Source organism: Pan troglodytes, chromosome 19, assembly GCF_028858775.2.
Source record: "Pan troglodytes isolate AG18354 chromosome 19, NHGRI_mPanTro3-v2.0_pri, whole genome shotgun sequence".
Taxonomy (NCBI): domain Eukaryota; kingdom Metazoa; phylum Chordata; class Mammalia; order Primates; family Hominidae; genus Pan; species Pan troglodytes.
In genome coordinates this window covers 39,427,278-39,455,243 of record NC_072417.2, presented here as the reverse complement: position 1 = coordinate 39,455,243, position 27,966 = coordinate 39,427,278, and the positions used below count along the sequence as shown (strand labels likewise).

Here is a 27,966-nt window from a genome sequence, read left to right as displayed (position 1 = left end):
ACAGTTTGGTACTTAATTACTTTGAGCCTACTGAAATTTAAATCAAGAGAAACCAGTTCTAATTGTTTATTAGAAAACGGAGTTTATTATGCTTCAGTCAGGATTCTGGATGCTCTACAATGCACATTAACAGGCCCCTTCCCAGAAAGCACTAGTTACCTACAGGGTTGGAAATAAAAATTTGGTCTGCTTTGGGAAAAGCTTATTTTTAACTTGAAGCATAACTTAGCATTCTATGAAGACGAACATGGGTGGTGTGAGTCTTCTATGCTAGAAGCAATTACATTCTAAACTCAGTGGAAATGAGAAGTCTAGTGGAGTGTCCGTACACGCTGGTTTGTTGGGACAGTCTTGGATTTTACTTGATGTTCTGGCGCAATTATTGTGAAGTTCTCACTCTCAGAAGTGTCACTGTTTGGATGATAGGTTTTGCTTGTGCAGGCAGTGTTTTAAATAGGAATCTCTTGTCATAAAGACAGTGAGGAAACCTATGTGTCCATTTCAGCCAGTAAGAGTCTCTAGTGCTTTGAAGCAGCTCTATAACCCTCAGGGAATCTTAGGAGTCATTAAAAAACTAAGAACAATGGAAACAAAATGCATATATGCTTATGTAAGTGTACTCTTTCTTCAATAATGGTACTACTAAGGACCAGAAATCTATATCCTGGGAGCTTTGAAGATTCCCATATTGTAAGAACTTCCTATTCATTTATTGCATAAACGTAAGCATCAACTGTGTTTCCACATTCAGGAAATTCTGTTTTATTCATTGTTACACTGCCAGTACTTAGAACAGTACCTGACATAAAGTAGGTACAAAATAAATATTTGGTAAATGAACCAATAGATGATTTCTGGTCCAGGTTTATAATCTAGTGGAGGATACAATCACATAAATAATGACAATAGTATAGGTTGGAAAGTATACTGATAGAAAAGAACTGGCCAGGCACGGTGGCCCATGTCTGTAATCCCAGCACTTGGGGAGGCCGAGGTGGGTGGATCACCTGAGGTCAGGAGCTCGAGACCTGTCCTGCCAACATGGCGAAACCCCGTCTCTACTAAAAATACAAAAATTAGCCGGGTTTGGTGGCACGTGCCAGTAATCCCAGCTACTCAAGAGGCTGAGGCGGGAGAATCTCTTGAACCCAGGAGGTGCAGATTGCAGTGATCGTGCCACTGCACTTCAGCCTGGGTGACAGAGAGAGACTCCATCTCCCTGCCAAAAAAAACAAAAGAACCAAGGTATCCTGAGAGCACTGAGGGGTTCTGATTTTTACTCTTTCCCATTTTAGTTTCCCACTGAATTACTAGAAAATTCATTTGATAATTTAAAACAAAAACAAAAACTTTCACTTACCCACTATCACTGATCCTTTCTCCTTATCTCTGAAGCCTAGAACAGAAATTTAAAGAAAGGAAAAACCAAAGAAAGGTTGATAGAACAATCCAGGAACAGATAAATTCCTGACTTAACCACCATTTTTGTCAGTATCTGGTTAGCCTTGCTTATTCATTCAGCCAAACCTTTAGCACTACTATGTATATGACATTGTACTAACCTCTGGGATGAATACAAAGATGCATTGTTCATTTATTTAATTTTTTTAAAAATGTAATATGTGAGACCCTATCCTAAATTACTTTATTCATATCTCCAATTTATAGATGAAGAAACTGTAGCTCAGAGAGGTAAATAACTTGTCCCACGTCACTTAGAAATAACAGAGCTGTGATTTGAACCCATATTGTATAGTCCAATGGGCCAGGAGTGCTCTCAACCCACCATGCTCTGCTGCCTCTTAATGCTTTCCCTGAAGGAAGATACTACAATCAGTGGGGCAGAGATGAGCTGTAAAGGGATAACTAACATGTGGTAGAATGTGCCAAAAGAATATAGTGAGGTAGTGTGGGACTTTAAAAGGAGAGATTACTTCAGGCAGAAAAAAACGATAAGGAAACTGTGTGGAGAAAAGACATTTCAGATGAGCATTGATGGATGAGAAGGATTTGGACAGGTAGCATTGAAGAGGATAGATATTCCAGATGGTGAGAGTAAGTATCAGGAGCATAATTAGGGAATGGTAAATCATCTAGTTGGCCAGAGTTTGATATGCAGAAATAATGAGAAATTAAGCTAGGTGGGGCCAAGTCATGGGGGATTTTGAATGTTGAACTAAGGAAATTGGTCTTTATTCAGTTGACCTTGGGCCCCAATGAAAGATTTTTGTGATGAAGAATAACAGAATCAGAAATGTACTTTAAAATCTTAACAAGGAGTTTGTATTTGATAATGAAAAGGTTCTGGAAATGGATAGTGCTGATGGTTGCACAACATTGTGAATGTGCTTAATACCACTGAATTGCACACTGAAACATGATTAAATGATAAATTTTGTGTGTATTTTACCACAATTTTTAAAAAACACCATAACAAGGACCTGACTGTTGGAGCTGAGAGGCAGTGACTGTCGTGAAAGAAGAACAGAATGATGCTTGGCATTTTCCCAGATGGTTTTTCATGATGCTCAATGTTTGTTTTATGCCCTTTCTAACTTTACCCTCAGCAAAGATGTACCAGCAGGTAATACAAAATATGGTTGTTGCCATTACCTTTAAGGAGTTCATGGTTTAATAGAGATGATAGACAGTTTTCAAATAATTATAGTACCAGAATAATCAATTTTACAATAGAGACATTAACCAAATTGTCTTATGGATAAAAAAAAAAAACCTGCCCTGGACTCCTTCTCTACTCCCCTACCCCACCCCCCAAAAAAGAGCTGGGAAGACTTACCTGCAACTTAATAATTTTCATAGAATAAAACATGTTCAGTAGTCCTTCCTGTATCAGTTCATGTAAGAACAGTTACATATTAGTAGGATACGTATATTTTCAATATCTCTAGTAACACTCTCATTTTTCCACAAAATTTTAATCCATGTCTAATTCCTGTTCATGGGTCCGTGTAACCCTTTTTGCATAGCTTTTCTAATTAAATAACAATATGAAACAGTGCTAATAGATGGCACAACTAAGTGCATAATAGAATATTCATTCTGTAAGAATTAGAAAGTGGGTACTGTGAACAAATGTATTAGGCACTATGTTGTATCATCTATCTAGACAGAGGAGGGAGATCCTTTTAAATGGACCACTATTTTATTTCATCTCTTCTCAACTCCCGTAAAAAGTACTCAGAAACAGACTCTTTGATATACTTTTCCTAAATTCTTCTTGTAGATTTTTGTTCTCTGTTTATTTTGAATCTTCTCTGTTCTTCAGAACTGTTTCTTTTAGTAAGTTTGTCTTTTAGAATCTCCAACCACAAATGAGCTACACTGGTGATGGGTAACACTGAGTAGGTAAGGACTAGCATCTGTAGATTGATGTGTTTAGAGACTTGCCCTCCATTCAAAATGCTGTTGTGGTTGCTTGTAACACTGGTAGCAGTCTGCTCTCAGGTTTTAATGACATCATTTGTGCAGCTTTACAATAGATCATACTGGAGTAAATGCTCTCAAATTCTATTGAGCAGAAGGACATTTGACACCAAATTGTCTAGACATGGAAGTAAGTTTTTCAGACGTGTTAAGGAAAGGTTACTTGGGTCTAATTTGAAAGCTCATTGTCTTTTGGAGAAAATGTTAATATTCATTGTATTGGCAGTAAGAAGGACGATGAAGTTTACATGACTGATATGTTCATCCCTTACCTTCTGAATGCATTAAGACATCATCGAAGAATTTGCCCTTTCTCTTCATGAATGAAGAAATTGATACAGTAAAATGTTCCTAATCTATATAGAGGCTCCTCTTTCAAATTTGGTTTTTTAATACTCCAAAAAACAGTGACTATTCCAGTCACTTTGGCTTCTGTTCCTCAGCTCTTAATCTCTGGGTTTGTGTACATATGCATTTGCTTTGGAGGGTTATGACGGTGGAAGATTAATCACCAGTCTCTGCCATCTATGTTTGACAGACACAGAGCTTGCCTTGCCTTCTCCAGAGCACTTTGTAAAGGAGAGAGCTGAAGTTTAAAATAACATCATTTTCTCTAGAATGCTCTTCTTGTTTTATTACATACATGGTTATAGCCTTAGTGAAAAATACTCATCTGACAGACCTTATGGACTGTAACAGTATGTAGAATGACAGCTTTCCCGCTTTTTTCTTTTTTTTCTGGTGATTGGATTGATTTTTTTTAGTCAGTTTTAAATTACAACTGAGGTAGTTTTAATTTTTGACATTCTATACAACAAATTTGTTACTTTACAAAGAAAAAGAATCTGCCTTTGCCTGGGAAAGAGATTGTCGTATTCAAACGTTTTAACAACATGACCTTTTATTCCACTGATTTCTATAGAGAAGCACAGGCATGCTTCAGAAAAGGTCAGTGATTCTAATTGAAGCACACCGATTTTTTTCTAGTTGCAAAGGCTCCCATGCTTTTTGTTGCAAAGAAGATGGTGAGATTTAGGGCTGACCATTTGTTACAAGAGAACACAATGCTCTCTGTGACACATTGCTGTTTTTCTTTCATGTGGAAAGCATTGTTTGAAATCAACCATATCTGTAAACCAGATTGTCATTATCCACGCTATTCAATGCCCTCACTTTTATTTCAGATCAGCCAGTTTCATATCTGAGTACTAGGCTGAAACTTCCTTCCCCTGTGCACCTGATTTTGGAAGAAAAAAAAAAACGAGCAGGAGATTTTATTAAGTCTCACACATTTATGGCTGTAGATTCTTTTTTCAGACAGGAATGGCAGGATTTCAGAATTTGTGCTTAAGGTGCCTAAGCATGTTAGTGTTTAAAGTGCTTAACTGTGTTATTGCTTAAGCATGTTTTAACTGTCATTCATATACTTGTCATAAGAGAATCTGTGGCTTGAGGGGGCCAGGCTTGGGCATCTATGTACTACAGTTTATTAAACCAAATTTAGTATGTCTTTTGGAAAAGTCACCTGACTCATATTTGTTCCAATATATGTCACATTGAAGATGAAAACTTTTTTTTTTTTTTTTTTTTGAGGCAGATTCTCACTCTGTCACCCAGGGAGAAGTACAATGGCATGATCTTGGCTCACTGCAACCTCCACCTCCTGGGTTCCAGCAATTCTCCTGCCTCAACCTCCTGAGTAACTGGGACTACAGGCACATGCCAGCACACCAGGCTAATTTTTGTATTTTTAATAGATACAGGATTTCACCATGTTGGCCAGGATGGTCTCGCTCTCCTGACCTCATGATCCGCCCGCCTCGGCCTCCCAAAGTGCTGGAATTACAGCCGTGAGCCACCATGCCCAGCCAAAGATGAACACTTTTAAAAAAGGATTGTAGAACCTTTGACCAATATGGGACCTACTTGATAAATATTTAATATTGTAAGATTTCTTTTTTTGTAATCTGGCTTAGCATTAGTTTCTGTCCATATTAAATGAAAAAAGAATGATTAAGTTTCCATTATCTGAAATAGTAAAGAGAGTTTAGGAATTAAAATAGGGTTTTCAAAGCTTTCTGTCCATATTCATTCTGTAGGAAATAATTTGATACAACATGTTGCCATTTTGTTTTCCCAACTCAGATAAACCAATTAAATATCTTTATTTTGCTATCTGAAAGTTTTTAACGCATCATTAGAACGTCATACAGCACCAGTAGCTCATTGCACTTGGAATATTAAATATGTTCTCAGACTTCAGTTGAGCAGGGAAGCCAGCCCACTATCTTTCTGAACTCTAGATGGCAAAAGCTTTTGACCTGATAGTTTTTTACATAAGACAGTATCACAACTTTTCACACATACGCACAACTTGAACTGTCCACAATGGTTAGCTGTCTGTTATTAAAAGCGTTTATTCAGCAGTGCTTTATTATGACATATTTATACAACACCTTGTCATCGGTAAGCATTTATTTGTAATACTTTGTAAATTCTCCCAGTTCTTATTGACTCTCTAAATGCTGTGTAATGAATCAGCTTTATTTTTCTTCTTTTTTTCTGAAAGGTGTGAAAAATGTAAGTCATAGACTATGTTGGCAGGCCTGAACATGGGAAGATAGAAAATTGACCGCCATCTACATACGACATAATTTTCTGCTTCAGCCTGAGATCCCAAGAACCACTCCCCTTCCTATGCCATGTAGTAAAATTCACATCACCTCTTTTAGTTCATTTAAAAGGCCTTCCTGTCTGCATAAAGATGATTTAGTGTATAGCAAATCCTGAGATTGTTTTAAAGAACTGTTTAAAGTTCAAACTCAACAGCTGGATTTTTTTTCCCTCTGCTTTGAAGAGAGTCACTATAGTTGGAACAACTTATTCACGCTAGCTCTTTGAAACACCTGTGTTCCAGGTGAAGCCAAAAAAAAAATCTAAAGCTTGAATCTAGTCTTTTCACCTCTCCATTAAAAAATAAATATATCTCTAAAACTTCCCAGCTGGTGGGAATGAAATGCTGTCAGTGCTCCCAACTGTTAGAGGGTAATATTGAATAATAACAAAGCCACACTTAATTTGAGCTTCTGAAAAGCCTCATAACCTCATTATCATTCTCCTGAACTGCTTAACCTTCTGGTTAACCTTCTGGTTAACCTTCTGATTATTAACCTCTTGACATACTTAATTCAGGTGTGAGAGTTTAGCGAAGCTCATGGGACTGTATTTATTTGATCTTTTTTGTCATGTCCCACTGTGTTGACTTTATTTTTTAAGATTGCTAGACACCAGGAGGCATGTGTTAGGTGGAGACGTAGAGGTTTCAGAAGCCACTAAATATATCAGACTTGCCATAATTGGAGGATATGGTGAATCAGTGGGGCTTTTAGGCACTTCATAGACCAGCTGAGTCTCCTGCTATCAACCCAATTTATTTGAGAGCAGTACCTCAGGAAACTTAATAGACTTGTAGCACACTAGCACAAATCTGGATTTTAGCCAGAGTACAGTTTATTTATGTGCTGCTTGTATTATTTTGCTCTCTGCATATTCTATGCCTGTCATTATTAAGTATTAATCAAAAATATTGAATTGTATCTTTGGCAGTGGGTTTAAAAATTACATGTTTAATTGATAGTTTACATCACTTAGAGGTGGCAAGAGAACCAGATGGTAGAAAATAGGATCAGGTTGAAGTGGCATTTTTTTTACCAAAGAAAATATGATTTGCATGAGTAAGCAAAGTTTTGGGGTTTTTAATGTGTGCTTTTGTTTTGGGGGGATATGGGGACTATTAATCAGTTATAGAATATTAATCTTTTTCTGTAATTAGGGTTAAATATGAAGAATACTAATCTGATAGGTAATATTTATCACTCTGAGCTCAAGACTAAGAAACGCTTCAGGTTATTAACCCTTTACCAAAACCAGGAGTTACCCTCTGTAGAGGTTCTCAGAGGTCTCACAGAAACTAGTACTTTTAATTGTTCCCTCAAGTTCCCATCTGTCAAAAATATGTCCTGTAGAAAACCTTTCTTGGTCTAAGAAAGGGCTTTTTGTCCTTATGAGTGAATGAGTAAACTCTAAAGGAATGTGACTGTCACGGACATGTTTCTTTGATGCCAAAAACCCTGCATGAGACCACATTAATAAAAAGTGAATAAAGTTTTTCTCCTTCTTCATTGATGATATCCTTTTGAGATGGCCTAGTCTTTCCTTTTGAGATCACAGTGGCTTAAAGGAGCATTTTTTTTTTTTTTAAAGACAGTCTCACTCTGTCACCCAGGCTGGAGTGCAGTGGCATGATCTCAGCTCACTGCAGCCTCCACCTCCAGGGTTCAAGGGATTCTCCTGCCTCAGCCTCCTGAGTAACTGGGATTACAGGTGCCCGCAACCACACCTGGCTAATTTTTATATTTTTTAGTAGAGACAGTGTTTCACTGTGTTGGACAGGCTGGTCTTGAACTCCCAATCTCAGGTGATCCACCCACCTCAGCCTCCCAAAGTGCTGGGATTACAGGCATGAGCCACCGCACCCAGCCAAAAGGAGCTTTTTTGAGTGGTCGCCAGTTTCTCTGTTCCTTATATTCTTTTGCTTTTTTCCCTGGGGAGAATGTTGGAAAGAAATAGGGGCACAATCATACATTTTGAAAAAGGCCATGGACTTTGATATCAGGCAGCTCTGAGTTCAAATCCTGATTTTTTTTCCTCCACTTACTAGCTTTTTGACCTTCAAAAAGTTATTTGATACTCTTCCCTAAGCCTCAGTTTCCTCAATGATAATGGAGATGATATTCTTACTCACAGTTATTTTAAAGGAATAAATGAATTAATGTATGTTGAACATTTGGCATACCACCTAGCATGTATTGATGTTTTAAAAAAAACTCATTTCCCCTCCTCCCTCATATAACGATGTTGATGATGATGATGATGACGATGATGATGATGATGATAGCAGCTACCACCTAAATCGTTTTCTGTGTGCCAGGCATTTATATGTGATTCTAAATCCTAGCAGTAACTCTGTGTAGTAGGTGTTCCTGTACCTGTTTTATAAATGCAGGAACAGACTCAGAGAAGTTATTTAACTTGCCTAATGTTATCAAGCTACTAAGTGGCAGAGTCAAGATTCTAACCTTGGTCATTTTTTTTTTTTTTTTTTTTTTTTTTTGAGACGGAGTCTCGCTCTGTCGCCCAGGCTGGAGTGCAGTGGCGCGATCTCGGCTCACTGCAAGCTCCGCCTCCCGGGTTCACGCCATTCTCCTGCCTCAGCCTCCCGAGTAGCTGGGACTACAGGCGCCCGCTACCACGCCCGGCTAATTTTTTGTATTTTTAGTAGAGACGGGGTTTCACCGTGTTAGCCAGGATGGTCTCGATCTCCTGACCTCGTGATCCGCCCGCCTCGGCCTCCCAAAGTGCTGGGATTACAGGCGTGAGCCACCGCGCCCGGCCTAACCTTGGTCATTTTGATTCCAAAGCCTACAACAAACACACCGCCTCCCACTGCTGAACCTGTTAACTCCTTATTTTAAAAATCAATTTCCAGGCCTTCTCCCTCCTGAAGTAGAATTGTTTTGTTCTTACCTCTTTTTTTAGTTTTCTATTTTTGAAGTTTACTTTATCTTTTGAAGGACAGAGTACAAGAACGAGGGCTGTGATCTAGTGCCACGTCCGCTGCACACTAAGACCTTTGACTAATTTCTTTACCTCTCTAAACCTCTTTGCTCTGTATAATGGGAACCCATAATGGGACTTACTTCTTACAGTAATTAGGAGTAGGTGAGGCAAAATAAATTTAAAGCTGGATGCCTAACACATAGAAAATTGCAGTAAATTTCAGCTGTTTTCAGTCAGGCTTCTTTGTTCATTTACATTAAAATCTTTTTGCACCTTCTTGCCCTCTCTCCTTGATTTTTACATGTCAATGTCAGTCTTTTTCCAACCTCTTGGCTGTTGCCTTGCATTCATCCATCTTTTTTCTCAGTCTTGTCATTGAGTTAACATGTTCTCTACACCCACTTAGTACCCAGTCAGTGTTTATTGATGCTAATGATGATGGTTAAACAAAGATGCTGTTGGCACCAGTCCTGCAGGCTCTGAGACTGCCTGAGTAATCATGACTTCCTAAAAACAGAAAAGTACTCAATCATCTTATTTATAATTGAAGGTCAGAATTTGATGTCAGCATTTGTTTCTGTGGTGACTGTGTAGCTTTTTCTGAGGAATTACCTTTGACAGTTGGGGTAGTCAGTATTTCTGGTGTGAGGCTGATTATTATGCATTCTTAAATTACTTCCTAAAATAGATGCAGCATCGTATAGGTGGGTTAAACAAATATTGATCATGGTACAGATCTGCTTTAATTGGAGCAAGAGGTCAGGAGAGGCTTATCATTGAGGTGTAGATGGCTGCCAGGCTCTAGATTAGTTACCTGGTCTTCTTGCCCATAATCTTTTTTGCGTCAGAGAAAATTGTACAGGCCTATTTTTAATTCTAAGCACCCCTCTCTGTTCTCTCCCTTTTTGATATCTCTAATATGTTCCCACCTAATGTCCTTGATCTTCAGAAGATGTCTCATTTCTTGCTTTTTCTTGCCTCAAATTCTGTCCTCCATGATAACGTTTTCTTCCTCAGCAAATTTTGTGGGAATCTAGCAGGATGTGCTGCTTGTTATATTTGGGCACTGTCCACTAACAATTCAGCTGCTGACACTGGTTGCATTATTCTAAAGAATGTCATGTTGTGAAGGTTGAATTTAAAACCCATTAATGGTAAGAAGCTTCCATAATTTTAATATCCAGGTTTTTTAATAAAAGAAGGAAAGAAATGGAAAAATAAATTTTAAAGATAAACTTTTATGCAAATGAAAAGAAGATTGTAACCAAATGCAAATAAATACCTCAGTGTGGCATATTTCATTTAGTAGAAAGTAGAAATTGTTAATTTTTACTGTATCTAATGATTCCCAAACTTATATTTTTAACTTTGATCTCCCATCAAAGGCCTGTCCTGTATTTCCAGCAATCTCTCATTTAGACTTTAAAAAGAAATCTGTAAAGGGCTACTAGTCCAAGCCCTGTACCCCGCCCCTCCCCCCCCCCACAAAAAGTAGCCAGGAGTTCCTTTTTTTTTATACACATGCACATAAACATTTATTCACATTTATACATACGTATGCACTAACTTTTTAGTTCTCATGCACTTAAAAAATATGAGGGGATATGAAGCTATTTAAGCATATGTGATTCATAAGTGCAGGGAAAATGTTTCTTGTATCGTCAAGATTATTTTTATAATTTGACTAAAGAAAGGTAAGAGGTAAAAGACTTGAAGGAAGTGAATACTCAGGAGGTAGAAAGAGACACTGAGACAAAGAGAATGAGGTAGCAAAATTTGCCTCTTGATTTTTTTAACCTTTTTATTTTTCAGTCATTGGCCAAAAGGGTATCATTATTTGTCAGACATTTCTTCACTAGCAGTTTAGACTTGTTACGTGGAAATAGCCACAAGTTGTTATGAGGATTAAATGAGGTGACCTATGTTAAAAGTGGCACATGGTAAGCTCAAAAATACTTTTCAGCAAACAGATAAATCCTCTGCAAATGTGGGATTATTTCTTATTTTTGGTTGTGTTCTGCCAGTAACAGAACTAAGACTAAAATTCAGGTGCTGGAAGAAATGAATAAAAGTACTTGGGTGGATTGAGCAGTTACTTCAGGTGTCTTTGGATTCAATTTCTTCTGAAAGGAAAGACTAAACCTCAAAAAGAGAAAAATTAGTTATTTAGCATAACCTGCTACTTGTGTTGTGGGGATTCATGAAATAGTTCATATGAAGTACTTAAAGAAGTGTCTGGCACATAGTGAGCACTCAATAAATGTCCATTTTATTTTTATTACTTTTCATGTTGTTGTTAAAAAACGTTTTTTTGAGACAGGGTCTTGCTCTGTCGCCAACGCTGGAGTGCAGTGGCAATCAGAGCTCACTGCAGCCTCGAACTCCTGGGCTTAAACTTAAAATCCTTTCACTTTAGGCACAAGTAGCTGGGAATACAGGTGCGCACCACCACACCCAGCTAATTTTTAAATTTTTTTGTAGAGACGGGATCTCTTTATGTTGCCCAGGCTGGTCTTGAACTTCTGGCCGTAAGCAATCTTCCTGCCTCGGCCTCCCAAAGTGCCAGGTTTATAGGTGTGAGCCACTGTATCTGGCTTAAAGAAATTTGTTAAGGATGAACCATTTTAGGAAACCAAATATGAGTGTATGTGTTTTTTATACAGTATAGATAAATTGCCAATTAGTTTGCACATCTAATTCAGAAATTTGTAGGTGCTGAAGAAAGCTTTTTTGTTGATGGTTTCTCACTTGTTGAAATCTCTTTAGTTATTGGAAATTAGTAATTCTAATTTAGAGATTTATCTCTTTAGAAGAATATATCTTTGTTGTGCAACTTTGTTGCTCTTATTCCTGGTGGCTCTATGATGGCAAGTCTGGCTTATTCAATTGAAAATCAGAACCTAAGGAGCTTTATGAGATGAATAGCCATAACAGTGTTGTAATCTTTGAGTGAATTGCAGTTGCTTGTTTAATTGTCTGTCTCCCTTGTTAGGCTGTTGAGTTTCTCAGTGAAAGCAGTGGGCTGTCTTGTACACCACTGCATTTCTAGTACCTAGATTGGCATCTTGTACATGCTGCTATTCAAAATTTGTTGAAGAATGAAGACAGTGACTTCTCATTTGGAAAAAACATGGCAAGGGAAGGAATACTACATTATGTAATACAATACTGATTTTCTGATTTTGCTTGAAGCCTGGTTTTTGCAGCATTCGAGTAATGGCAGTCTCATGTATTTCATTTTCTCTTTTAATAGTAAACAAATTGAGGTAATAGAACTTCATGGAAAGGGTCAGACTTCAGAATCATTACAATCTAGATTTAAATGCAAACTCTGTGTGGAGCAGCGTAACCTCTCCCAGCCTCAGTGTGCTTATTTCTTAAATAGAAATACAGCAGCTATAAAGTAGGTGTTATGAGGATTAAATGAGATCATATATGAAGTGGCACATAGTAGCTTCAAGTAAACATTAATATCCTTTCTCCTTTTCTTCTCCTCATAGCCCATAATTAAGAATAATTCAACTATTTTTTGTTTCATAGAAACCTGCTTATGGTGGTGATATTTGGTTAAGAAATTGGAATAGCAGACCTGTAAAGGCAAGTTTCCACGGGAAACAGCTTGGTGGGAGTGGAGAGAGCACTAGACGAGGAGTCAGGAAACCTGAGCTAGTCTTGGCTTTTTACTGACTGGGAATGTGACCTTAGGTAAAGAATATAACTTCTCTAGCCCAAGTTTGTGTTTAAGTGATGTTCTCCAGTGACTAACATGAGAAAGCAGTAAAAAAGCTTGTAATATTGTTTTTTAAAATTAACTCTTTAAAACAATACAGAGACATTGTTACTTCTTTTGGGCACCTGAGACATCAGAGCTACCTCCCTCCCCCGCCCCCACTAAAACACTTGCATCATTCAGGTTTTTTTGAAGCAAATCAGTACATTTGAAATCCATATTTCATGGAGCTACTTCACTAATTGCTGCAATCAGCAGCAATTTGTTTTATAGTAGGGCTGTTCAAATCACTTTGAGGTTGACATACCATGCACAGTGTGTTTTTAACAATCATATTTTTAATGGCACGTTTAAATAGGAGAGATGGTTAATCTGCTCATATTCTTCTGAAAACCTTAACTTTGGTCCTATAGTTTATCTTCATCCAATGGTAACTTAAAGGGCCATAGCAAATTCATTGACCCAGTGGGTACACCAGCTGTTGGAGTGGCTGTCCCATTTAGAAAGACCAGGAGAGGGAAGGAGCACCCTGTTTTCACTCTTGTTTGGAGACCCTCATTAAATTTCTCAGAAACAATAATCAGATAGATGCTGTTCAAGTTAATGGCACCTCTGAGTCCCTGTCAAGAGAGCTTTATTTAATGTGCAACAGACCTGGAGTGATGCAGGTGTCTTTTCAGGCCCTCATTTAATTTAAGCTGCTTTAGTTGGCATGGCAACTAGTTGAGACATCTGGGAGACATTATGCTGGGGATTGAGACTTCAGAGGATTTCTGCTAGAGCAAAGCAAAAACCGTATCATAAGGTGGTGTGTATTGCTTCTGAATTTTTGAAGCTGTATTGTTAGAGCTTCAAATTCAGGAATTATTTTCCAAAGAAAATTTTAAAATGTTGGCCTGGTTGTCTCATTGTTTTCTCTAAAGAAAAAAACTGCATTATTCATGGAGTGAAAAATGTTTTTCCCCTAAGAATTTACTTTGCTAAACTAAAGGTTGACAAAACGTATTCTCTGCAAAGTGGCTGTTTTAATCACTTTATAAAAATCCTATATTTAAAATTTTCCAGTCTTTTATGTTTAAAAGATACTAAAGAAAGGGAAAGCATTTCTGCACAAGGGTAAATGGAAAATGGTAGAGGTAGATAGGAGCTCTGTGTGTTTTGCCCTGAACTTTCCAGTTAATTAAAGTTAATTAACCTGTCCCTATTTTTTAACCCAACCTGTCATCTTCTCAAGAAGCAGAGATATAAAAGTAGCATTATTTTAAACTCTCCTTTCTTAAACATTATAATAGATAATAGAAGGTTGAATGAAAGGTTTTTGAAGTTCATGGATCCTGAAGATAGTGACATAAGTGATGTAGTCATTTGTGCTTAGGAGAGGGAATGCCTGCTAGTTTATATTTTGTGAGAAATTATGTACGTGTGTATGTGGTCTTAGTATGAAGGAATTGACTTACCATTTGAAATCATGCTTTATATTCATTTTGAATACCTTTTCAGTTTTTTGATATCTGGTAATACTTTGCTCTGTGTTAGTTGAATTATATGAAAGTGTTACTGTTGATCAAAAATAGTTCAGTTTGTCCATTCATATCCCACAGGTATAGGGTGAGCAACACCCTGACCTGATAGGTTTCATAATGCTAGATGAAATGTCAGATTTCTTTTTCTGAAACGAGTACTTCGTTATAAAATATCTGCTTAGAACAGTACTCCCTCTAGTCACTTTTCCATTTTCTCCTTTCTTTGAAAATGTAGTCACTGTTAGAAGAAAGCATATGACATTATTTCATACTTACTCTGTTTTTGGCTTTTGTATCAGTTTGTTTCGTTTATAAATTTATAAGTCAAAGCAAGATTTTCCAAGTGCCAGCACTATGATTTCAACCTGATAAACTTGAAAATTAAGATGTTTTCCCTCCGCTGCTTACGAGCTACCAACTGTCACTACTAACAGTAAGGATTCTGGCATCACAACTTGGCTGCCAATTTTGTAGATATGTGAAGCAGAATAGAATATAACCTGTTCTTCACATCCATGCAAGAACTCTTCAATCCTGGCAAAAGCAAAAAAAAGTCAGTAAACTCAGCAGATCTGGCTGACATCCCATACACATAAATGCTTTATACTTTTTTTTTTTGAGATGGGGACTCAACTCTGTCACCCAGGTGGGAGTGTGGTGGTGCAATCATGGCTCACCACAGCCTCGACCTCCTGGGCTCAAGTGATCCTCCCACCTCAGCCTCCCTAGTAGCCGGGACTACAGGTGCAGGCCACCATGCCCAGCTAACTTATTTTTTTTTGTAGAGACAGGGTGTCATTAAGATGCCCAGGCAGGTCTTGAACTGCTGAGCTCAAGTGATCCTCCTGCCTTGATCTCCCAAAATGTTGGGATTACAGGCATGAGCCACCATGCCTGGCCATTGGTACGTCAGGACTTTTTTATTTTTTATTTTTTATTTTTTTTCCTGTATAAAAGCTCAAGTTTCGGCCGGGCGCAGTGGCTCATGCCTGTAATCCCAGCACTTTGGTAGGCCAAGGCAGGCAGATCACCTGAGGTCGGGAGTTCAATACCAGCCTGACCAACATGGAGAAACCCTATCTCTACTAAAAATACAAAGATTAGCCAGGCGTGGTGGCACATGCCTGTAATCCCAGCTACTCAGGAGGCTGAGGCAAGAGAATAGCTTGAACCTGAGAGGTGGAGGTTGTGGTGAGCCGAGATCATGCCATTGCACTCCAGGCTGGGCAACAAGAGCGAAATTCCCCCTCAAAAAAAAAAAAAAGCTCAAGTTGACAACTGTCTTAGTCCATTCATTCTGCTATAACAAAATACCATAAACTGGGTGGTTTATAAACAACACTAATTTACTTCTGACAGTTCTGCAGGCTGGGAAGTCCAAAATCAAGACTTGGTGTCTGCCGAGGGCCGATTTCCTAGTTGACATTCTTTAACTATAACCTAACATTTGGAAAGAACTAACAAACTCCATTAGGTCTCTTTTATAGAGAGGCTCTGACCTCATGACCTAATCACCTCCCAAAGGTCCCACCTCTTAATCACATCTATTTGGGGGTTAACATTTCAACCTATGAACTTTGGGGAAGACACAGATGTTCAGAACATAACAAAACACTTCATGCAGGGATGGCAATTGTGAAATTTTTATTTTTGTTTTGTTGTTTGGGTTTTTTCTGTGTAATGGTCCTTTGTTTCCTCTCCCTTGAGAATTCTGGAACCAGTGCAACTCAAGAATATTGGGACTTCTGATTAAGACTTAAAGGTGCAAGTAGCAATTTTTTATGTCACCATCCTGTGATTTCCTAGTGGAAAAGAAATTTTTGGTACATACTAGCGGGTTAACATCCTTAATATGAGAAACAGTATTACAAAAAAATTGTCACCCCAGTAGAAAATTGAGCAAAGGACAGGAACAATTTGCTGTCAGTCTTGCTTTTCCTTTTTTTTTTTCTGTCTCTCATGGTCACACATATGTGTGGCCAATAAACATGTAAAGAGTTTTCAACCTTAAAACACAGTGGATAGAACATAAATCTTTACTACCATTCCTTCCTGTAGTCCCCTTAAATTTCACTAAAGGGTTAAAAATTCAGTCTAGAAAAGGCAGAAATCTAAGCTGGCAGTAATGAGAACCCAGAAACAGGTTGATTCTTGCTACAGAATGTCAGAAAGTCTCAGGAATTGGAGGCATCAAGTATCTCAGAAAGTGGGGATACATGTGGGCCTAAACATCGGATTGGTTGCAAGCCTATTTAAGAAGTAGTACGATGCTCAGATCTTCTTCCCTCACCCTGCTGGAGACTAAAAGTTTATTCCCTGGACACCCACTAACATAGAATTCTGGCAGCCTGACCTATTCATCCTAAGAAGGAAGATTGGAGGACTCTTCTGAATAAATGATTAACCCAGGAAGGAGGATCTGTACATAATTGAGGGTTCCTCATGAAATAATACCTTAAAGCTCTAAGCACTCCCACAGAGCTACATTATAGTGAAACAATAATATTGTAAACATCCAGTGGCAGGAGATGACTTAACTCCTGACATATTATGTAAAATGGAGTACTATTTAATCATTTGAAATGATATAAAAGAATATATATAATACCATGGAGTTTACAGTATTTTAAAACTTTTTTAAAGTATATATAATATCCTCACATACACATAAAATTCTATATATAGGATGTTTATCTCAAGGTTATTTAAAATAGTTAAAAATAGGCCAGTCTCAGTGGCTCACACCTGTAATCCCATCACTTTGAGATACTGAGGTGGGCAGATCACTTGAGGTCAGGAGTTCAAGACCAGCCTGGCCAACATGGCAAAACCCCATCTACTAACAATACAAAAATTAGTCGGGCATGGTGGCATGTGCCTGTAAGCCTAGTTACTCAGGAGGCTGAGGCATGAGGATCGCTTGAACCTGGGAAATGGAGGTTGCAGAATTATGAGCCAAGATCACAGCACAGCACTCCAGCTTGGGTGACAGAGCAAGACTCCATCTCAAAAAATAAAATAGTAAAAAATAAAATTAGAAATAGCTTTTTAACAATGATCACTTGGTTAAATGAATTATAATATAGCCACACGTTAGAACACTATGCAGTCATTAAAATTCTGCATTATTAAACCATTGAATGGGATAAGCAAGGGATTCCCTTGCTTGTTTTGTTTTTAGATCCTTATATTTTATTAAAAGAACAGGCAACAACAGAAAAGTTAAAAGGTCATTAAAAAGTCAGGAAACAACAAATGCTATAGAGGATGTGGAGAAATAGGAACGCTTTTACACTGCTGGTGGGAGTATAAATTAGTTCAACCATTGTGGAAGACAGTGTGGCGATTCCTCAAGGATCTAGAACTAGAAATACCATTTGACCCAGCGATCCCATTACTGGTTATATACCCAAAGGATTATAAATCATACAGCTATAAAGACATACGCACACGTATGTTTATTGTGGCCCTATTCACAATAGCAAAAGACTTGGAACCAACCCAATGTCCATCAGTGATAGACTGGATTAAGAAAATGTGGCACATATACACCATGGAATATTATGCAGCCATAAAAAAGGATGAGTTCATGTCCTTTGCAGGGCCATGGATGAAGCTGGAAACCATCATTCTCAGCAAACTATCACAAGGGCAGCAAACCAAACACCGCATATTCTCACTCATAGGTGGGAATTGAACAATGAGAACACTTGAACATAGGGCAGGGAACATCACACATCAGGGCCTGTCGGGGGGTGGGGGGCTGGGGGTGGGATAGCATTAGAAGAAATACCTAATGTGAATGATGATTTGATGGGCGCAGCAAACCAACATGGCTCATGTATACCTATGTAACCCGCATGTTGTGCACATGTACCCTAGAACTTAAAGTATTAAAAGAACAATGTATATAATACCAGTTTTATTTTAAATATACATGTATGTACCCATGCACATTAGTTTCATCAAAATGTTCTAAATTCACCCAAAGAGGTAGAATTCTGGATATTTTTAATATTCTTGCATTTTTTTATAATTTCCATTTTCTACAATGAAGTTTAAGGAAATTTTCAAAATATACAAAAATATATACAAAATATGCAAAAATATATACAAAAATATAAGAGCCAGTAGTATATAAGTATATAACTTACGTACCTCATGCTCAGCTTTAACAATATTAATCATTTTGCCAATCTCATTTCCTCTATTCTTTTTTATTGAGGGGAAGGGAAAGGAGGGCTGGAGTATTTTAAAGTAGATAACCAAACATCACATTATTCCACCTATAAATACTTAAATGTGAATTTCTAACAGATAAGTACCTTGAAAACAACAATTATGCCATTATCACACCTAATAAAATTAGCTAATTCCTTAATATCTGTTGTCTGATTGCCTCAAGAGTCACTTTTTGAATAAGGATCTAAACAAAGTTCACACGTATGTATGGTTATTATGTCTCTTGAGTCTCTTATCCCAAACATTTCTGCCTGCCCTTCACCCCGCAACACACACTTTTTTTGTGGGAGGGGGAGGGGGATGGTCATTGATTTGTTAGATAAATTTTTCCTGAAGAATGATCCACGTTGTGTGTTTAGTAGATTGCTTCTTCATAATGTCTTGTTTTTTAATTCCACATATTTCTAGTTAACTGGTCATTAGAGCTAGATGATTGATTACATTCAAATTAAGTTTTTTGGGACATGAATACTTCTAGGCAGTGGTGTGCATATCACAAACATAATATTCTTGTTCCACATTAAATTATGCTAAGATTGAGTGGTGGATTGAAGTGATGTCAGTCTCACACTCATCCTTTTCAAGTGGTTTTACCAGCCATCGATGGTGCCTAGCTCCAGAGATTGCAAAACCGTGGTTTTTTTTCTAATTCTGTAATTGTTTCTGCATTTATTGGTTGAAATTATTCTATAAAGAACATAGTGAACATTTAGTCTATTTTGTGATCGTTGTGGGGGGTTTTGTTTGTTTTTGAGACAGGGTCTCACTCTGTCACCCAGGCTGGAGTGCAGTGGCAAGATCAGGGCTCACTGCAACCCCTGCCTCCCAGGCTCAAGTGATCCTCCCACCTCAGCCTCCTGAGTAGCTGGGACTACCAGCAAATGCCACAATGCTCACCTATTTCTTTAAAAAAAAAATTTTTTTTTAAGACAAAGTCTTGCTCTGTCACCCAGGCTGGAGTGCAGTGGTGCGATCTCAGCTCACTGCAACCTCTGCCTCCTGTGTTAAAGTTGTTCTCCTGCCTCAGCCTCCAAGTAACTGGGACTATAGGCACATGCCACCACACCCAGCTAATTTTTGTATTTTTCGTAGAGATGGGGTTTCACCATGTTGGCCAGGCTCGTCTCAAACTTCTGACCTCAAGTGATCCACCTGCCTCGGCCTCCCAAAGTGTTGGGATTACAGATGTGAGCCACCGCACCCGGCCTATTTCTTAAACTTTTTATAGAGATGGGATTTCTCCATGTTGCCCAGGCTGGTCTCAAACTCCTGGGCTCAAGCAGTCCACCCTCCTGGGCCTCCCAAAGTGCTGGGGTTACAGGCATGAGCCACCACACCTGGCCTACTTTATTAGAGTTTTTAAAAATGTTACTTAAAAAAAAGAATAAGAAGATAAATCCAAAATTGCATAGAACCATTGAAGCAATTTTAGACATGATCAGATCTAAAATCTTCACTACTATGTAACCGTAGGTAGGTTGTCTTCTGTTAACGTCAATTTCTTTATCTAAATTTAGGGTACCACTACATACCTTGTAGAGTTACCATGAAAATTAGATGAGATTATATATTTAAAATACTTAGTAGAGTACCTAGTACCTAGCAGGTGCTCAATATACATTCATTCATCAAATATTTATAGGGACCTACTATGTGCAGACACTATTCTAAGAGTTTAGGATAAATTTGTGAACAAAGCAGACAACCCTTGCCTTTATGGTGCAGGCTTGGCAATACAGACAGAGAATAAACATAAGGAAATTATAGGATAATAACTACTAAGGGAAGAAGAAAAAGTAAAGCTGTGCAAGGTGATAGCAAATGGATAGGGAGTACAGGTTGTTACACAAACCTAGATGGTATAGCCTATTACACACCTAAGCTGTATGGTATAACCTATTCCTCTTAGGCTACAAACCTGTACAACTGTACAACATGTTACCGTACTGAATACTGTAGGCAGCTTTAATACAATAATAAGTATTTGTATATCTAAACGTATCTGAACATAGAAAAGGTACAGTAAAAATATGATATAAAAGATAAAAATGGTACACCTGTATAGGGCACTTAACACGAATGGAGCTTGCAAGACTGGAAGTTGCTCTGGGTGTGTCAGTGAGTGGTGAGTGAATTTGAAAGCCTAGAACATTACTGTGCATTACTATAGACTTTATAAACTCTGTGCTCTTAAGCTACACTAAGTTTATTTTTTTAAGTTTCTTTAATATAAATTAACCCTAGCTTACTGTAATTTTTTTACTTTCGAAACTTTTTAATTTTGTTAAATATTTTACTCTTTTGTAATAACACTTAGCGTAAAACATAAGGACATTGTACAGCTGTACAAAAATTTTTTTTTCTTATTTATTTATTTTTTCTCACTCTGTTGCCTAGGCTGGATTGCAGTGGTGCAATCATGGCTCACTGCAACCTTGACCTCCCAGGGTCAAGTAATCCTTCCACCTCAGTGTCCTCAGTAACTGCTAGGACTACAGGCGCAAGCCACCACACCTGGCTAAGTTTTTTGTAGAGTTGAGGTCTGAGTTGCTTTTTTACTTTTTAAAATAAGACACAAACATATACATTAGCCTAAGCCTACACAGGGTTAGTCACCAAGACACCCCTAGGCAATACAATAGGAATTTTCAGCACTGTTACAGTCTGTGGGACCACCTTTATACATGTGGTCCATCATCAACGAAACATCATTATATAATGTCTGACTGTAGTGTCAGAGTGGTTGAGGTAGGCCTCATTTGAAAGATAAAATTTGAGCAAAACCACAAAGGACGTGAAAGAGTTAACCAAATAGATGTCAGGAAGTACAGTCCATGCAGAGGGAATAGCTAAGGCCTAAGGTTGGAGTGTATCTAGCATGTTCAGAGAATATCCAGGAAGAAAGCAATAGAAGAGGTCAGAGAAGGAAGAAGGCCAAATGATTTATGGCCTGTGAGACCATTTTAAGGACTGGCTTTTACTCTTAAATGAAATGGAAAGCTTTTGCAGAAAAGTGACATAATTTGGCCTTCATCCTAAAAGATCATCCTGTGAAATGCATCCAGTTTTGGATGAATTGATGGATGGAAAGAGCAATGGATAGATGTGTGACAAAGCAAATATAGCAAAATATTCAGTGTAGATTCTAGGTGGTAAGTGTGTATATGGGTCATCTCTGCGTAATTTTCTGTGTTTGAAAAATAAGAAAAAGTTGAATAAAAACTATTAAAAACTATAACCCTGATGTCATTATTTAACTCTTCATCATTTTATAGAATAATTTTAACATGTCACTGAAAACTGTCCTGTAAGTGAATCCCACATGCCAAATATCATTTTCTCATTAACTTTCATTATGAAGTAGAATATATTTCTTTGGAAAGAATCTGAGTGATAAAACCTAAGATTAAAATATCTAAGAATGTAAAAGGCTTAAAAATTATATTTTCTATATAATAAAGTAAATGTCAGTATATAGGCAAAATAAAAAATATAACAGTAAAAAAAATTATCCTGGCTGCTGTTTTAGAAATCTAGCAGTCTTGGGCCAGAGTAGTAACAGTGGATATAAGAAGTGGCCTTAATTCTGACTAAATTTTGAAGGATTTCTGATGAATTGGACGTATGGTGAAAGAGAAACGGGGAGTAAAGGATAACTCCTTGATGTGGTTTGTGGTGCAAGCAACTAAGAAAGATTTGGACAGTTTTGGACTTGTTAGTTTGAAATGTCAATTAGGTATCCAGGGGAAATAAGTAGGCAGTTTGATATACCAGTCTGCACTTAAGGAAAGAAGATTAACTAGAGAGAGAAATTTGGCAGTCAGCAGCATGGATGTTATTTAAAGGCATGGCACTGGATCTGAGTATCCACGAGTGTGGATAGGGAAGAGGAGTGAGGACCAGCAGCCATGGGGCATTTCAACGTACAATGATTGAAGGAGACTAAAGCGATTTGGAAAAAATGTCTCGAGGAGGAGGGAGTTTGAAAACAATTGAAAAACAATTTTTAGTTGTTTTGTCAAAGGCTATTATTATCAGTTCTCCTCCCTGTTCCCAAGTTATCCCCTTTCCTACTTGTTTTTGCTGAAACATTAAATTAGAAATTGCCTTAAGAAAACTTAATACTTAAATTATAAGATTTACCATACTTTTGCTTCCCTAATGTATCTAACACGTGCTTCACAAGAGTCTTGAATTCCATATCTCCATGGCTCCCCAGGCTCCAGCCTTTAATCATCGGCCATGTGTCCATTCAGCAAAACCCTAGTTTTGTGTCCATTCAGCAAAACCTATACAGAGTACAACGTATAGGAAGCTCGCTCGAAATCTAGTGGTGATGGTGGGGAGGGGTGTTTCATAAATATATACAAAGTTAAATAATAAAGGAACTAAATTACTAAGATTGTGGAGAGACTTAACTAATTATTTTACATGTGTTTAGGAATACCATATTTTATAATGTAACAAGCCACGGCCCTTGGATAGGTTGTGATCTTTTCCATTGGTGTCATGGTGGCCTAAGATGAGATCACCAATCCCCATTTGTTTGGATTCAAAGGACATTCCTGTAATATGTCTAAGTAGAGCTTAAGACTATTTGGTCGTCATACTTTTCCTGGCCTGGCTGTTATTTAAAATGTTTACCTTTGGTTTTCTCTTTGATAATGCTGATTATAAGGAAATCATTTGGTCGTTTACTTCTGCTGACTTTTAAACATGTAAGTTCTTTTGATTTTAGTAGTGTTTTGTGAGGGCTGGAATTCTCACCTCTGTCACGCTGTCTAGAAGCTTTCTTTCCCCACTTTTCCAGCCTTGAGAATGGAAGTTATTTTTTAGATCTGGTCACCACTTTGAGGGGGTAGGGGACTGAATTCGTCGAACTCTCCTTAACTTAAAACTTCAAGATATGTTGTCACAGAATTGATGCAGAGTGACCTACATAAAATTATCGTCTCTCCTCAACCACTCAGCTCAGATCATGTCAAAGTTTTTCTTTATCAGATTTTGCGAGGTAAGATTTCTTTATGAAGAAAAAGGTGCTGTCACACTGTAAATGAAACGTTTTGCTTCTCATTTAGACTTTAATCCGATCTTCCAAGGTTTTCTTCTTCTCTAAAGACTTTTTTCTTCTGACCAAAGCATATTTTATAATTTCTATATTTAATGTTAAAGAGGAAGCTTTTTAGGGTTGCCAAATAGTTCTTGTTTTCAGTGATGAAAGAGAAAGCCCTGTCAAATTCATTAGGCAGTTGAGTGGGCTAATCTAGGTGAATAAGCAGAATGGTTTGTCACAAGTTCACAAAACAGCCTTTAGTTTTCAACGGAATAGGAATATGTGGCATCAGACGACTAAAGTGAAAAGTGACTATATCCCCTATGGATGACGTCCATCCTCCAAGCCAACAGTAGGTGGGCCTGTCTGAGTATTGGTTGGCATACCTGAAGCCAACTCCAGAGAAACAAAATGACCCTTAAAACCAAAGTAGATTGGGAAGACCAATAAACAGAGCCAGCTAAATTCTAGACTAGCTCATTAAAGAGCACAGACTTGACTGAGAAAGGATTTGGGCCAACATTATTGACACTTCTTCTGGCCATCAAGTATGTCCATGAGAATTTTGCCATTACAAGTAGAGAATTGCTTAAACCTGAAACAGCTTTCTTACCTAGTAAGTAAAATACTTTCCCCCTGCCCCAGAATTCATAGAATTAAGAGATTCTTTATAGAGATTGAAAAATAAATGCCAAAAGGATGAAAACACATAAGCAATTTTTTTTTTCAGACAGAGTCTCTCTCTGTCTCCTAGGCTAGAGTGCAGTGGTGCGATCTCAGCTCACTGCAAGCTTCGCCTCCCAGGTTCATGCCATTCTCCTGCCTCAGCCTCCCGAGTAGCTGGGACTACAGGTGCCCGCCACCACGCCCAGCTAATTTTTTGTATTTTTAGTAGAGGCAGGGTTTCACCGTATTAGCCAGGATGATCTTGATCTCCCGACCTCGTGATCCTCCTGCCTCGGCCTCCCAAAGTGCTGGGATTACAGGCGTGAGCCACTGCGCCCAGCCACATAAGCAATATTAAAACTAAAAAACTCACCTCCAGGCCAGGCATGGTGATTCATGCCTGTAATCCCAGCGCTTTGGGATGCTGAGGCGGGCAGATCATCTGAGGTCAGGAATTCAAGACCAGCCTGGTCAACATGGCAAAACTCCATCTCTACTTTAAAAAAATACAAAACTTAGCCGGGCATGGTGGCACTCGCCTGTAGTCTCAGCTACTTGGGAGGCTGAGGCAGGAGAATCGAGTGAACCCAGGAGGTGGAGGCTGCAGGGAGCCAAGATCGCGTCACTGCACTCCATCCTGGGCAACAGAGTGAGACTCCGTCTCAAAAAAAACAAAAACGTTCACCTCTAAGATTTGTTCATATTCTATGGTAGGGGAAAATGGGGAAGATATTGGCTCTTTTTGTACTTGTGAAAAATGTGATTTGCTACATTTTATCCAAAAAAGACTCAGCCCATTAGCCGGATATGGTGGTACATGCCCGTAGTTCCCACTTCTCAGGAGGCTGAGATGGGAGCATGGCTTGAGCCAGGAAGGTCGAGGCTTCAGTGAGCTGTGATCATACCACCGCACTCCTGCCTAGGTTACAGAGTGAGACCCTGTCTCAAAAAAAAAAAAAGAAAGAAAAGAAAAAAAGAAAAACGCACACAAAAAGGACTCAACCTTGAGGCTGGGACCTTTAGCAGTACTGAATGAAGACACTGGTCTTCTAAGATTTCACAAATATTTTTAAAGTGGTTCATTACCCTCTTGATTCTGAGCGGTAAAGAATACTACTGACAGTGTGGGCAAGTTCCTGAATTTTGTTCTATCAGTGAAACATCTGTCCTGGGAAAGGCTCCCTGTAGTAATGGAAACTGTTTTGTTGGAGCAGGCTCCGAGTTGCAGGTTAAGAGTATCAATAGCAGCAGTCCAATAGCCACACTGACTAGCAATCTAAGGTTATTAGTATGGTCTTAACTCGAGTGCCTAAGAAGCTTATCTGTATTTAAACCTACATAATTGTTTAAATTATAGACATTATCTCTAGACTTTGCAAACCTTTGGTGACATTTTATTTTACTGTAGCAAAATTACGGTATTTTGAGGTGGGACTAGCTTTTAATAATGTTCATTATGCAGTTATTTAGGGAACAGTTTTAAATCCTCTACTGTTTTCTTCCAAGGTTTTTTTTAAATTATTGGTTGAGTAAAAGGAATTAAATATCTGCAATTAAATCTGTTTGTTATTTCAGGTTTGAAATATCTCCATTCAGCTGGCATTTTACATCGAGACATTAAGCCAGGGAATCTCCTTGTGAACAGCAACTGTGTTCTAAAGGTAGCTTTTCAGTTTATTTAAATACCTGGGAAAAATCAGAATGTCAGGGCAGGTTTAAGAACAACATATTTTTGTGAAAGAAAGAAGTTCATTTCCATTACTTTACCAAAAGTTAACCCAGTTTTCTCCATATCACTACTCATAGTCATAGTAATAATTTGTAGTCCTGCCTCATGTTCTTTTCATGATATTTGGCCTATGTTTTAGAAACACTGAAATTGGAATTGTAGTGTAACTAGAAAGAAGAATAGACAAGGTGACTCCTTTACAGCTTGTTCCATTATTAAAAGAAGCGCATATCAGAAGAAATATTAGAACAGCAAGCATCTGTTTATATAAGAGAATGAAGTGTGACTTTTAGGAAGACCATTTACATTTTTACACAGCTAACATATCTATATGCTGTTTGACCAAGGTAGCAAAGTAAGAAGTAGAAACATATTTAAAAGGGATAGTGCTGGCCAGACACGGTGGCTCATGCCTGTAATTCCAGCATTTTGGGAGGCTGAGGCAGGCAGATTGCTTGAGCCCAGGAGTTCAAGACCAGCCTGGGCAATGCAGCAAAACCCCATCTCAATAAAAAATTCAAAAATTAGCTAGGTGTGGTTGCACATGCCTGTAGTTCCAGCTACTCAGAAGGCTGAGATGGGAGGATCACCTGGGCCCAGAGCGTGAAGGCTGCAGTGAGCTGTGATCACACCACTGCACTTCCACCTAGGTGACAGAGTGAGACCCTGTCTCAAAAAAAAAAAAAAAAAAAAAAGTGAAAATGCCAAACCAGAAAAGGGTAATATGCATCTATCCAATGTATTTCCATAATGTATAGTAGCCAATTCTTAATTATTCCTCTGAAGAGGAATTGATTACAGAATTATATTTAGTAGTTCCAAAATTTCAAGTCATCAGTTTCAGTTTTACTTCTCTTCCCTAGTACAGCCATTGTCTTTCATTTAAAAAGGGGCTTGCAAATAGCAAAGTCCACATATTTGTATTTCCCTACCTCTAATACAGATGTGTATTGGCAGAACTCTTGAATAGAGAGAGGTCCACTATATTTTTCCTCATAATAGAAATTGGAAATAAGGGCCTTTAACTGCTATATTTGAAAAGAAAAATAAATTTTTAAAATGTTACCCACTTTAAAAGTAATCAAGACTATCATTATTACTTAGGTTGCTGGCGGTTAAACTAAGTAATAAAACCAAGTGTATAAATAAAATTCATTTTTTATTTTAAATGATTTCTCTGAACTGTAGGTCAGTTCTCTTGAAAAGCTGGTGGATTATACTGCTTATGAATGAAAATTCTCCCTTCATTATAGCCTTGAAGAACCCTCACCCTTATTTTAACTCAAGAAAGATGAAAACCTATTTTTCATATTTTCCCTAAAAATAGCTGATGTTGTAATTCAGTCTTTTGTTTCCACAGAGAAGTTAATTGCCACCAAAATCTACTAAAGTATTCCTTCTATAGGTTATTGAGTTTTTCCTGCCACCTTTTCACTTTTTAAAGAGAACTTGCAACCTATCCCCATAATCGTTTTTTAATTAAAAAAAAATTTAAACCTTATAGTTAGAAATTTTTTTGTCCTATTCATACCTAATCAATCTTATGACAGTTTAAGCCAATTTCTTCTTATTTTGGTTTTTGATTGGAAGACCTCACACAGGATTTTGTGCAGGACCTGTCATGTTTGATGCCATTAACTGCTTGAAGTTCATTTTCCAAATTGTCTGTTATGGTTTTATAACCTTGGACTGTATGAATGGGCAACTAAAGGAAAATGCCATTTGTGAATACACAACACACAAATCAGAACAAACAAATTTTGCTCCACTCCTTTGACTCATCTTATGGGCCTACTTTTAAAAAGCCAGAATAGAGTCTAGGCTATAGACACTAGTTCTTTCTTCTCAAACATACAAATTCATTGAAGATCATTATAACAAAATATTTTTTAAAAATCAGTATCCTTCCATATCGTGAATGTATTTTGTTTCCTATTAAGCACAAGATGGATAATTTTGC

The 27,966-nt window shown here is 37.9% G+C and overlaps 1 protein-coding gene across 4 annotated transcripts in view; it reads left to right on the top strand.

The window, feature by feature from the left end:
- Positions 1 to 27,966, top strand: part of NLK (nemo like kinase) — a 160,203-nt gene that overhangs the window by 91,881 nt on the left and 40,356 nt on the right. For all 4 annotated transcript variants that reach the window (XR_010152927.1, XR_008540396.2, XM_024350403.3 and 1 more), the window contains exons 4-5: positions 23,463 to 23,569; positions 25,853 to 25,938. Coding sequence is in view for 2 of the 4 variants with exons in the window: in XM_024350403.3 (XP_024206171.1) it covers positions 23,463 to 23,569; positions 25,853 to 25,938 (193 nt within the window). In the remaining 2 variants the exon portion in view is untranslated. The remainder of the gene's footprint in view (positions 1 to 23,462; positions 23,570 to 25,852; positions 25,939 to 27,966) is intronic.